Source organism: Daldinia caldariorum, assembly GCF_022478825.1.
Source record: "Daldinia caldariorum strain CBS 122874 unplaced genomic scaffold F4812scaffold_3, whole genome shotgun sequence".
In the NCBI taxonomy this organism is placed as follows: Eukaryota; Fungi; Ascomycota; class Sordariomycetes; order Xylariales; family Hypoxylaceae; genus Daldinia; species Daldinia caldariorum.
This window is the reverse complement of record NW_025953039.1, coordinates 2,005,208-2,018,524: the sequence shown is the minus strand read 5'-3', so window position 1 is coordinate 2,018,524 and position 13,317 is coordinate 2,005,208. Positions and strand designations below refer to the sequence as shown.

Below are 13,317 nucleotides of genomic sequence, written 5' to 3'. Positions count from 1 at the left end.
TACCCCCCCCCCCCGCCCCCCCCCCCCCCCCCCCCCCCCCCCCCCCCCCCCCCCGCCCCCCCCCCCCCCCCCCCCCCAACAAAAAGGCACGACGATTGACGGCGCGGCGTCTCATCCTATGTTACTACGACGAAAAGTTTATGCTTCATCCTACTTGTCTTATTTCATTATTTTCCAATTTTATCCGCCAACTTACACCCGCCGCCTCTTCTACCGTTCCGGCCAGCATTTATTAGACTGAACATCGATGGAGGGGTTCACCCACCACCTCCAGCATCACTTACGACATCATTTCACCACATATACCTATACATATCTGATCTACGACATGCATTGCATTGGGCGGCAGCGGCAGCAGCAACGGCGAAGGCGCACGTGCATATTTTGGTACTCACTGCTTTACACGGTAACGGCGCTGTACATATCATCATCATCATCATCATCATCATCATCCTTTTTTTTTTTTTGTTCATCTCGGGCTATGAGCATTGGGAAAGGTATAGGTGCATCGGTCGGCGGCGTTCAAGTATCTGGTTTTCTACAAGTCTGCTATACCACTGGCTTTTTTCTTTTCCTTTTACACTATTACCATGATCATCATTATCATTATCGATCGTCCTTACGAGGAACGACATGCATATCGCTAGCGACTGCTTTTTCTTTTCATTTGTGTATTTTTTTTATCTTATATTCAGGAGTTAGATATACCTTGATCCTTTCAGGAGACTCGGCTACGAGCGGGATCAGCTTGGCCGTAGAATAGATACCACGGATACCATGAATTTGGCCAATATATAAACTTTGGTATATTCGACCACATTTACATCGTTCACATGGGAAATCAATGGTTTGACTACCTGCGAAATATGTCATTTTCTATGCCGTAGTATCTTGAATTTATAGCTAATATCCAGAACTATTTCTTCTACCCCATTTACCTTAGGTATAATGCGTGACCACAAGTCTGTACGCACCCATTTTGCACCCGAAGTCATTACTTTCAACAGATGATCAAATACTTGAAACAAAGAGTAAAAAACTGACACAAGTTTATCGGTGTATATTTTTTTTTCTCGTTTCTAAATATCTTTTAGGAAACCATCGTTTAGGATAGGGTTGAAGAAGAAATCAACGGGGTTATGTACGAAGACGAGACAGACAATACTTTCGACCTTCGACTTTCACCAATACTTTAGATACACACTATATAAAATAGAGTAGGTAGTTTTACCATTTCGTGTTAAATTTAAGCAGCTGTTGAAAGTGATGATTTATGGTGTAAAATAGGGGAGTACACAGACTTTTGATAACACATTGTAGCTACGCGCTCCTTATTTTTAGGTGCTCAAGTTGACATTCTGGACCAGTGATTAAACCAAGTAGCTCATTTTGAAGCATAATTACAATAAACTAGGTAGTTATTGGTTTTCTTATGGATTAACGGAATAGCTTGACCTACAATCAACCGCCTTCTCACATTTAGAACTCGTCATCTCCAAGAACTTCCTCCCCTCTCGGTATACCAGCGTCAAACCATCCACCGAAATCCAGCTTCATAAGCAGTCTATCGATCCCGCCTGTCCGCCTGGGCCTATAGCCAGTCCCGCTCTCGTCTAAAACGCTATCGCCTATGCCCATCCCTTCATTTTCCTCATCTCCATCTTGTCCTCCGTCCTCAAGCTCGGCCATAAACGCCGAATCAGTGCTCAGAGCTCTCAGGGCAGCGATGACAGCGCGCACGCCATCCTTAACGCCAGCCTCGACCTCGCGGATACGCGTGAGCACGTCGGCTTCCTCGGCAACTAAGTCCGCGAATGCGTCCACGACACCCTCATCCGCTTCGAGGTCTGCTGCTGCCCAGACACCATGGAGGCGATGTACAAGAGAAACGAGGTGGTCGGTGTTCACTAGAAGCTCGTATAGGGGATCTGTGAAGGATGGCTGCGTTAGGAGGAGGCGACGGATCAGAGTTCGGAGATATAGTCGGTGGGCTACGGCTAGGGATTGAGGATCGTGATGCGGAGGGCTTAAGTCTTGTGATGTCCGGTCCAGCTCTGAGGAATTGCTCGCATTATGAACGTTACCCTGGGAATGGGAATCATTGCTATTACTGATATGCTTATTGTAGGATGAACTTGGTCTATCGTGCTGTTCGTGTCTTTCCTTACCCGTCAGCCAGCCATGGAAGTCGTCCCAGAGGCCTTCTACTACTTCAACCTGGAGGTAAGCTTCGGTTTCAGCTAGGAAGAAGATGGCGGCACTGCTCGTACTCCAGGCACTCCGCATTATGGATGAGCGCACAGATGAACGTTCGCGAAGGACGCGTGTTCTTGAAGCACCGCTTCTAGTAGTGCTATATGGAGGTCTAGGGGGAGCTGGATGATGCCGGCGCAAAGCCGTTATTTTCCATAGACCTGTAAGATGAAGATGAGAGCGACGGATCGACAGAAGGTAAGAATTAATCGAAGTGTAGATTTGGATGTCAGATATAGTCAAAAACAAATCCAGGGGTGACGGGATCTGCGATGTGAGGACCACAGGGACGGAGAAAAGAAGATTTTGGAAAGGAGTGTCGGCAATACCGGTAGATGCTTGATGATCCGTACCAGTCTTGCCCTTCATAGGTGTTGAAGCCTTGGTCTTGGACAGATTCAGCCGCAACACATCCCGTGCCCTTTCGAGGCCTTCATCTTCATCTGCATGCTGACCTTGCATTGAACCTAGCATAGCCCATGTCTTGGTGAGAACTGCAGCAACTTCACCTTCTTTCACCGTCACATTGTTAAGCCCAACCCTTTTCTCATAAGCGAGGTTATCGGCACGCCGCCAGCGGTTGCGAATTACCTCATCAGCTTGCTGCGTAAGGACCATGGCAAATTCTCCACGTCCAAGCAAAAAGAAATCACGAAATACAACTAACATCTCAAGGACCCTAGATAGTGGTAGTAGCTTCTGTAATATTGTCTGAGATAATGTGAGTCGGATCGATGTGATAGCCCTCGAAAATGCAACGCTATTGAGGGGGGACGTCAAGTCCGCGATGGTCTGGAGTTGGGATGAGAGGTGGCCGAGTCCATTGCTGCTGAGCTCTATACTGCTTCTGGTTTTCACCCTATTCAATGATGTGCCGATGAAAAGCATGGACGTGGCTGCAGATGGTGTTACAAATGATGGCAATAACTGCTGATTGATCGAATACCCCTAGTTCCATCAGTAACGATAAACTTTCTAAATCGGTGAGAAGAAAATTTCTCACCAGTTCATCGTGTTCATTCTTTTGAATGAAGAAATCGACGTCGCCCAATATAGGTATGGTACCGTACAGCACCCAAGCAGAAACTTGCTTCAACCAAGCAGTTTCAGCAACTTTGACGAGACCAAGAGCGGTCTTCCCAATATCAGTGTAGCCAGTCTGAAGCTCATCGCGTAGTCTGTTAATAAGTTGGGCTGCTCGACAAGGAGAGCGCTCATCCTCCTTGAGCATGAATTGGACCAAATCCCATAGCCATTCCATTCGGCGGGTCCAGGCCGAAAACTCACCAATAACGGCGGTCAAGGGCACGATGTTATAGGCACCGACGAGGGAAGCATCTTTTCTAAGAATGCTCTCTTCAACTTCCAGCACTTTCCTCTGAAACGCGGCAAGATAGATAGAATTGATAGCAGTTGACACGGCGCGGCATATGACAGAAGGGTGAGAAGCACTGATCTGTGCAGTATAAGTAATAAGTTTGCAATGAAGATCGCTTAGATGGCCAGCGATCCTCAATAATTCTCTCTCTGGTGGTGATAGGATGGACTGTGACTGTGCTCTGGACTCGGTATAGTCATTCCTGAGAAGGGGTGAGGGGTGCCCCGATAGGGAGAGCAGGATCTCATGGAGCATTGTGGAGCTGACGAGCTGTGGACGGTGTTAGAAACGGACTTTAAAGAAGACTTGCAGACTTATTCGACTACATAGTATGGGAGCTTAACCCTTGTAAGACATGTGGAGGCTTCTTAGACCGGATCTTATCACCGATATCCTGAATTAAAAGAATGATGGAACCGAGGCATTCGTAGCGGCACATCTGAACAGCGAACAGTGAACAGGTAAACGCAGAAAAAAAAGTAATGCGTATTGGTAAAGGTAAAATGGTGAAAAGTTGAAAAGTAATTTGTTAATCGGAATGGAAATTACATAGTAGATGTAAATCGAGTTGCACCTGATTTATTTATGTATGAGGCGCTTGTTCGCCCTTTTCAACTTCGTTTGCGCCTGCTTTCCATTCTAAGCGCGTCGAGCGTAGCATCGCACGTGATCTCAATAAGAGCTATGTTAGAGGTACCTACCTGGTAGTCACGTACCTCGAGGTACTTGCACATTCCGTGGACCTTGGGTATTAAAATGCGCATACCTGGCATAAGACTTTTACATAAATCACATTGCCTTAGGTATTATCTTTATTTTTTGTTTTATCGAACCCTCGTCTTATTAGATACCTTAAGTACCTACCTACCTCCCAGGTAAGTATCATAATATTACTATACCCAAGGTTTAATCCAACTGTTTTTCTCTATATGAGGTATGAGGTATGAGGTAGTTACCGTTTCGATGCCTTACCATTTGATGCGCTCTGAATGCTTGCTGAATCCGAAACTAAATTCGTCTTCGAGCTGTCAGACCTCTTTACTGCCATTTCACTACTAGTATCATCCCCTACGATGATTTCGCCTCCCCCTTTCACCTTTCCAACTACCATACCCTTCCCGACGGCTTTTATAATAGCCTTTCGAGAGACTCCTGTGACATCGATATATACCAAACCGACGTTTTTGACACTCCCGCCAAGGTGCTTCGATAGCTCTCCAGCTTCGGGTCCCCATTTGTGAGCAACTATACTTGTTGCGGATGAGGATGCTGAAGTTAAGAGATTGCGCGTTGCATGGTCAATTCCATCCGCGACAGTCGTAAAAGCCATTAGACTCTTGTTCAGCAGACCGGGCTTGAAAGACTCGAGTGGCTTGCCGTCCGGGCCGAAACCCCTTTTGCTTTCTCTAGTACCGCGCCCTGCGACTGTAGCTCCTACATTCTGGGCTAACCTGGTCACCTGCCCAACCGTTTTGGACGACAACTCGGCTACACCGCCCGAAAACGTACCTATCCGGCGGACTCGCTCATGTGTTGCGGGTGTGAACGTCACAGCTTTGCTATTGGGTTTCGTTTTTTTAACAAACGTGTCCGAGCCGCTTTGCATCGCATTGGTGACAAGATCCGAGGTAGTTATAATCAACCGAGATGCGTACGCTGCTTTTGATACGAGGAACGACTTTTTGTAGGCCGGGTGCAGTTCCATTTCTAATGTCTCTGGCGACGCGGGGACTACAGCGAGCTTATTTGTGCCTTCTTCCGGAAGAGTGATCTCAACAGGATCTGTTATTGTGTTAATTTTCTACTGTTAAATGAAGCCTTAGGGAAAAGTGGCGCATCCGTACCTTTAGAGCCTGGCTTCACGCCGGACTCGACGATTTGGAACCCATCCGATAGTTCTCCTATAACACTGCCATCTTCTTCGTCTATTAGTACGATCTGACCATTTGGATGAGCGCTTTGGCTACCCTTTACGTAGCCTTCGCCAGGTTTGTATGAAGCTGGATTATACGCTGCAAGTTGTTCCGAAGCTTCAGCTTTAGACTTGGACATTTTTGGCGATGTTCTGGTAGAAGTTGGCGGCGTTGGTGATGACTTCTCTTTCTCCTTTTCTCTTCTTGCGGCCTTTGGCGGCGGCGCTCTTTCGAGAAACGCGGTACATTGCGCTAGGATCGTTTCGAAAGTGTCTATATCCTCTTGGAGTCCTTTGCGACTACCAACTGGAGGGAATTCAATGCGCGTGAAGGCGCCGCTATCGGGCCCAAGATCCCATCTCGGAATGAGGTAACTCCTAGGCGGTTGATGGTAGATCTGAGTAGTCGCGGGTAGGGGAAGATCTAATTCGGGTGGTAGGTGGAGATGGAGGTAGAAATCTTCAGCGGCCGGTCCATCTTGTCCGTCTGGGGAAACTGGCTCGGCGAAGGGAGATGAAGTCGGTACCATCAACAGTGACAATGTCTGTGGTCCAGCAGGTGTCAGGGGCTCTTCCTTCCCATAGGCAAGGTGGTAAGCTGAGACTCCTTGAATAGCATATAGTAACCTCGGATCCTGTTGGATGTTTAATATTAGTACTACAATACTACCGCATGCACAATCGCAGCATCGCAACATTGCAAAAAGTGTACCAACATACATTATGTCCAGACGCCATATTTTCTCGAGGCACAGTAAGATAGCGGCCTAGGATTGATTCTTAGGATATTGGCGGTCGGTAGAAAATGGATCGCTAGGGAAAAGACTTGTCGTGTGTTAGGATTCTTAATAAGATCTAGATGCGGTAAAGTTGGCGGCTATCAGGTAGGATAAGAAGATGAGATCAGAGATGGGGTTGTATGAAGGTATGGAGTAATCGAATTATCTGGCGCAACCAACAGGGAAAAAAGACCGGAAGCAAACAAGATCGAATTGCTGTTGGCTCTGGTATATTTCGTGCACAATCGCTTAAGATGTATACAAATAGGCGGCGATTTTAATGAAAGAGCATCAAGCGCTTAAGACAAGCGCCGTGTGGTTACAAGATTGGAACGTAGTGCTTAAGGAGAGGCCTCTCGGCGACGTCATTGGGTGCTTTCAATGTGATTGCCACAGCGGGCGGTGACTCCCTGGCAATGCCCATCTATGATCTATAGGTACCTAGGTACTTTCGAGTTGATGTACGTAATGAGGTAGGTACTTAGGTATGTTATACCCAATACCTCTTGGTTCTTCCATCCGACTTTGGATAGGTACATGTCTGTATAAAGCTTCTACCCTAATGTACATTATTCAACATGGTACGTTGTAACTTTTGATGCGGTAGTACCTAGGTACTTATACCAGGGACTGGCAGGTGCCTCTTTACATAGTAGAAGTAGAGAGGTACCTGATGCTAGGAGGCATTCTAATTTCTGGTGGGGGTCTGAGGGGCTGAGGGGTAAAGTGGAAAGAAGGCGCTGCTCACCTAAGGGCTACGTTAAGATATTTGAACATATTTACCTACTATTCTCCCTTAGGTACCTAGGTACCTAATTGGAAGTCCCTTACCTCTCGGGCGGATCAAATGGGGCGTTAGGTGTTCCGTTCCATAACGTCTCCAAAAAAATTGTTCTTACCCACATACTACCTCTAGTAGCAAGGTACAATACATACATACATACATGTAGGTTAGGTATCCAGTTGGTGACCGGCGTAGTCGAATCCCTGACAAGTTCTTTTCTTATTTGGCCGCCCTATTACAAAGTCCAAGGAAAGCGGAAAGGGGATTCTATCTTCAGCCAAGTCGATCCCGTGTGGTAAAAAGTGCATATATGCAGCGGAAACCACGAGACCGGTCAAAGTTGCCGAAACATGAGCAATAAATTACCTATTGCTGCATCGGTCGGTAGCTCAAGTTACAGGTACATAGTATGGTAGGTACCTTACCTAGGTTAGGTAGGTAAGCAACCTAACTAAAACCACGAAAGCAAGATTCGGCGCCAACATTTCTTACCCAAGGCTTGTGGAAGAAGAAAAAAAAAAAGGGTATAATTCTCTGGGTTAATAATAGTCATGACCCTCTCACGCTACATACCTTAGCAGAGTTATCCCCCCACGAGTCTCGGATCCGCAAGCGCTAATGGTTGGACCGGGATCCAAAGCATGCGTCCCGAAGAATGTTACATGTTACCTCAGGCTACCACAATTGACGACTTTCAAGGCGTAAAGATGACCGACATTTCGCACCAACATATCACTCAATCTTCATGAAAAATGATTGTTGGACGTCTCTAAATATGTAGACGGTTACCTACCTAACCTACCTCTAGGTACCTACCTAACCTAAGGTAGATATAAAAGAATATCTAGGACTACCTAGGTAATAACTACGCTAACTCGGCCTGACGTACCTTCGTTGAATGCAGCAGCCTTCACAGTGTCTCGTTGTTTTTGGTAGCAACTTTACCGAAATCGAAACCCCCTTGTCGCTATTGAGAATAAGGAGACAGGCCACCTACCTACCTACCTACATAGGTTGACGGATGGGTAACATCTGAGCACATCGGCCCGTGGACGTGTCAGGAAAATGTTAATACGACCTATCACACCGAGTCTTCCTATCTTCCTTCGAACGAGTCACCAACATTGCCATGGGAGAGGGGAAGAGAAGAGTCGAGTTTACAGTTTATTTTACAGTCCCAGGATTTTTACTCTTTTTTCTTTCTTTTTTTTCTTTCCTTTTTACCTTTAAATTATTCTACGGCATGAGTGCTTTGTTAAATGCAGTAGATGGCGTGTCTTTCCCATGCTGCTGTGCATCCTCAGTTCTCTTTTTTTTTTCTTTAGGAATAGGGAAGCCCTCCCCGGGCGACATGCATATGAGCCTTGTCGAGGACCCGCCACCGCGGCCTGTGCGCCAGATGGGTGCTTTTCGATCAGGACCAAGCCGCTCGTTCATTGGACATGTTAGGAAAAGCCGATCTTCGTCCGCCATCCAACAACTGCTTAGCTTGGGTAGATTGGTCTCTACCCGACCCGTCCGTGTCCGGGGAACTTTAACCCTTGAAGCCTTTTACATCCTGGGGCTTGCTTTACCCGACAAGGACGAGCTCTTTTCCCTTTCTCCAGTGCCCACTTGGACGTAGACACTGTAAACCCATTCATCCATATCTTCGTTCTTCGTATACCAATATCAAATCCATACTCGCAATGCCTTGTACGATCTAGATTCTCATTTTTTTTTTTTAAAAAAAAAACTTTCTATCCACCATATACTCTCATACTTTGTACTGCTGCCCGCAAGTCATCTAAGTCATTTTCATCTCATGTTATTAATATGTGCCTACGATATCATAGCTAGATTACACCCTTGTCTATAGTTCTACCGTTATCGTACGGGTAATTACATTTGAGTGTGTTCATATCGAAGAGGAAAAACTACACAGTTCTATACTACCTACCTGACAGCATTAGAAACTCACAGCTACCAACCGCGCCCTTCAACCAGGTGTAGTTGATGAGTCGCGCTCCATTTGCGGACAGTCGCAGCTCCCTGATGCTGTAGCACATTACCAGGAATCGTATCTGCCCATTCAATTCGATTAAGCGACGATCCAGAAAGGGGTCCCCGGAACACAACACCCTGGTATTCCTGTTACTCAAATACCAGTTACCTTAGAAATACGAGCGAAATCACCTCCACCCAAACTTCATCTTCTCGAAATTTCGTGTCTACCTGTACGGCCTCGTTTGTTCTACGAGTTGTCTCGAAAAGGCCTACCAGGCTGTTTGTCGTTCATTCAAGTCTTCCGGGTCTACTTTAGACCCAGCCGTCACAATTTCCACCCCAATTCGCATCCAGTCCATAATTTCCCCTCCCGATCGGTCTGACGCCGATGACATTTCGAATATAGGACAGTATCAAGCTGTTCCTCAGAGGCAGTTTGACGAAGCGCCCCCTTCCGCTGATAATACCTTTAAACGTCAAAACCCACCAATACCGACCAGGCAACAGCTCCCAAATACCGATACGTCACGGATAGAGGCCCTTGAAAACGTCGCCGCTCGGGGGCGGGGGGATGAAGAACCCAGGGCCATGGTAACAGGCAACATTGAGGGGAAGAAACCCCCAAAGATGCGTCCCCCGATGCGATCCAGCATTGCTTGTACGCGATGCCGGAAGAGTAAAATAAAATGTGTGTTTTATTCCTTGATCTCTTATAGATTTCCTATAGATGCCACTGCTCTATGGTCTAGAGGTTAATGTTGCAAGCATTGTTCTTGCTTCATGTTTATCCCGACTAGCTACTAACTAATATGACTGATCTAGGTGAGAATATTAACGGCGTCAGCCCTTGCGAGGGTTGTATCAAGACGGGAAAGCATTGTGTCTTCTCACCGCCCGAAACCGCACCACCGAAAAGAGCTGAACCACCTACCGGTGCTAGACAAGAACGAGACGGAGGATCTGATAGGAAAAAGCTTAAAAAGATAGACGAAATATCGAAAGGTGATAATCAAAAAGCGAATGTTTACGCCGAAGAGGTTCTTTCCGCACCTTTCTTAACTGAAGACCTATGGGAGCAAGTACTAGATCTCTATAAATTGCATTTTGCCCCCGAGCTTCCCTTTTTACATTTACCGACGATGAAGGAGAAATTGGGGCGCAAGTTCAAGAATCCGCAGCCAGAGAGTAACCCGGAGTTAAATTTGGTACTACTTGGCGTCCTTACTCTTACCGCTCGTTTTCACCCAGACCTCGTCAAATACCTCGCCCATATCTGCAGTAATCAGCCCGGAAACGCCAGGAGTAGGCCGGTTCAGACGCCTCTTGATCCCACTGCAGCATCTGAATATTATGCCGACGTTCTTACCATGGCCTTGGGTCCGATACGAACGGCGATGAAAACCGCTTCCATCGAGAGGGTGGCCGCCTTGCTTATGTTGGGATTATACGACTGGAGTCAAACGCAGCCTAGTGCAGGAGGGCTCGGTGCCTGGATGTACGTCGGCCTTGCCATTAGAATGGCGCAGTATTTAAGGCTTGGGTTTAATGATTTTCCCGATTCAGGAGATGTTCGACCTGGATCTATCGAATTCCAGCGAAAGTCCCAGATTGCGTTAAGGAAAGAAATTTCGAGACGGACAATGTTCAGCTGCTTCATTCTGGATCGTATGCTTTCTTGCGGCAAAGAACGGGTGTCCATGATACAATCGGAGGATATACGAATTCAACTTCCATGCTCTGAGGATAAATTTGATTTAGCGATGGAAGTCCCCACGGGCTTCCTCAAAGATAAAGGACGACATGGTATGTACGACAGTGTGCTCGCTCGGTTCATTCAGTTGGTGGACATATGGGGAGAGATTTCGAAATTTAGTTCGTCGGGCGGTCGCCTCAACCCAAAGGAAAAGGAGCACCCGCCATGGACCAAAGAGAGCACTTATTATAAGCTTTCTCAGAAACTTGACGAGTTCGATGCGGAACTTCCGGACACTTTTACGTTTTCGCGGTCCAACTACTTCAAGCATGAGAACCACCAGGCATCCAGCGTGTACGTGCTGTTGCACATGCTCAGGTGTCTCTGCTTAATCATGCTGAACCGAGAATATATTCCCTTCGTACCTATCCGGTGCAACAAGCCAGTTGGGCCTCTCGACAGTCCAATCTTTCACGAGGAAAAGTTCGGGTTGCCTCCTAAAGAGTTTTGGATAGACAGTGCGATACAGGTATTTAAAGCGGCCCGTGGGATTATTGACCTAATTGAAATATGCCAGAGGAAGGACAAGTTGCCCCAATCAACCATAGTCCTCTTCGCAATCTGGACCGCCTCTTTTGTAGGGTTATACGCCGAACACTTCCCTCATATGGACACCGAAAAACATATGTTGGAGTACGACTTTAAAGATCCGCGGCAGCCCGAATCTACTACGCCCGAAGTATGCAGGCGAGGGTCGGTGGCGTTCGCGTTCGTGACGCTTCAGAAGATGTCCACGTGGCTCAAGATGGCATCTACGTACGTGAGGGTTTTGCGGCAGATGGACAAGTATTTCGAGAATATCAAAGAGGATTTTCATAAGTTCTCGGTGAAGAACCGCGGAAGCGGGGAAACATCGACCAGGCTTCGCGAAGGCGGTCGCGGCGCAGCGCTCGAAGAGTACCAGGGTATGTCGGGGAAGCTGAAGGACTTTGGGTTCGTCCGGAGGGAGGCTGAGAATATCGAGAGCCCGCACCGGAAATCGCCCGGTGCGGAGGCTCCGGATACATCGTCTGCCATGAGTAAAACACCGAAAACTGCTCCGCCCGGATCTTTTACGGCTATTAATCACGCTCCAGCAATGCCACCGCCGGACGCCGGACGAGCATTCACCAACGAGGCGGGCTATCCGACGCCTCACCCCGAGGTGTACTCCGTCCCCTGGCAAAACCACAACAGCCCGTCTCAGCTACAGCCGCAGCAACTACCGCCGCACGCGTACGCCACGTCGGAGGAACCGTCAGATACCACGACCATCACTCCCGAGATTCACGATCGGGACTTCTGGGACACGTTCAAAAAGGAAGAGCCGCGCCGTATCGGCACGCTGGGGGACCTCGGCTTCTTCTCGAGCGGGCATTCCCAGCTCCCCGAGGACGACATGCCGTTCGGAGACTGGACGTATACGCACCCCCTGGCGGATCCGTCTTTCCAATATCTACAGCAGATGGCGGACCTTTGAATGAGGGGTTCCCACGAGCCAAGGGGAGAAAAAAAAAGGTGAGAGGGAAGACAGGCAGATAGACGAAATGTTATCATCTAGTCGATTTACGCCGTGGGAAATTTCAAGGTCGCACGATGAGTGGAAATAAGGACAACAAAAAAAGGGGGGTGGTGGTAGAGGGAAAGGGGAGGAGGAGGAAGGGAGGGAAGGAAGGAAAGAAGGGGGAACATGAAAGGATGGGTTTTCTCATAACTAGGCGTTTAGCGGTGCTTTCACACACAACCTGGTGTGCCGGTCTTAAGCGTATCTTGTACGAGATGATTTTGTTTCGACGCTTGGTCGGATTGTATGCTCTATAATGGTTGTCATTATCTCTGTACTTGTCTCGTATTTTCAGATATCCAGGACAGTAAGTCGTAGATATGTAGTGTTTAGCCAGTGCCCGTTTGCAGTGTCGCCTTTGTTTTTTTTGGTCGTTGCTTGTGAATGTCGAAAAAAAGATTATTGATGTCTATGCATGTTTCATTGGCTTCTTATTTAGACGCACTTGCTTCGCTACAATGTCTTTCCCCCCTCTTGATTGGAGAAATGGGGCGGATGGGTGTATATTCGTTCGCATATGCAGGGCAGGCAGCTGCGTGTAAGGTATGTTACGTTGTGCTAGTTGAACGTTGGTGTTGTCGCAATATGAGAAATGCGAAATAATTATGTACAAGATCCGGGTAGGTTAGGTACCTAGGCAGGGTCATATACCTTCATTCTACGTGGACACGCATCCGCGAGTAAGTCTACCTTTATACATGACAACCCCGGCAGTTCCGGTAGCTTAGCCGGGAATTAGTATGAGGGCGGGCCGATCCCGTACCAATCGCCACTCGGCTATTTGTATTGATATACATTACATAAGGCACGTCATATGGATGATACGAGCCCGAGTTATCATTAGGCAAAGGGAGGGTAGTAAAGTGATTGGGCAAGAAACGCTAGTAGTGAAACGTCTGAGATAAAGTGAGATAGACTGCCGAGATGAG

The 13,317-nt window shown here is 47.5% G+C and overlaps 4 protein-coding genes across 4 annotated transcripts; 2 read left to right on the top strand and 2 right to left on the bottom strand.

The window, feature by feature from the left end:
* Window positions 1-80: 80 nt before the first annotated feature.
* On the top strand, window positions 81-1,006 carry F4812DRAFT_419040 (uncharacterized protein; the record flags this gene model as incomplete). Its single annotated transcript, XM_047933310.1, has 1 exon — window positions 81-1,006. A coding segment is annotated over exon 1 (277 nt), but the record flags the coding sequence as incomplete, so codon positions are not given.
* Window positions 1,007-1,229: 223 nt separating this feature from the next.
* F4812DRAFT_419038 (Spc98 family-domain-containing protein) lies at window positions 1,230-4,225 on the bottom strand. Its single transcript, XM_047933309.1, has 3 exons — window positions 3,976-4,225; window positions 3,257-3,901; window positions 1,230-3,201 (listed from the first exon to the last, which is right to left on the bottom strand). The coding sequence occupies exons 2-3, from the start codon at window positions 3,884-3,886 to the stop codon at window positions 1,480-1,482; spliced, it is 2,352 nt and encodes a 783-aa protein (XP_047793111.1). The 5' UTR covers window positions 3,887-3,901; window positions 3,976-4,225; the 3' UTR covers window positions 1,230-1,479.
* A 200-nt stretch (window positions 4,226-4,425) lies between these two features.
* F4812DRAFT_419036 (senescence-associated protein-domain-containing protein) lies at window positions 4,426-6,643 on the bottom strand. The gene is made up of 3 exons (XM_047933308.1): window positions 6,264-6,643; window positions 5,476-6,178; window positions 4,426-5,413 (listed from the first exon to the last, which is right to left on the bottom strand). The coding sequence occupies exons 1-3, from the start codon at window positions 6,279-6,281 to the stop codon at window positions 4,584-4,586; spliced, it is 1,551 nt and encodes a 516-aa protein (XP_047793110.1). The 5' UTR covers window positions 6,282-6,643; the 3' UTR covers window positions 4,426-4,583.
* A 3,076-nt stretch (window positions 6,644-9,719) lies between these two features.
* On the top strand, window positions 9,720-12,304 carry F4812DRAFT_450047 (fungal-specific transcription factor domain-containing protein; the record flags this gene model as incomplete). Its single annotated transcript, XM_047936045.1, has 2 exons — window positions 9,720-9,780; window positions 9,915-12,304. 2 exons carry the CDS (start codon window positions 9,720-9,722, stop codon window positions 12,302-12,304), a joined length of 2,451 nt encoding a protein of 816 aa, XP_047793109.1.
* Between the last annotated feature and the right edge of the window lie 1,013 nt (window positions 12,305-13,317).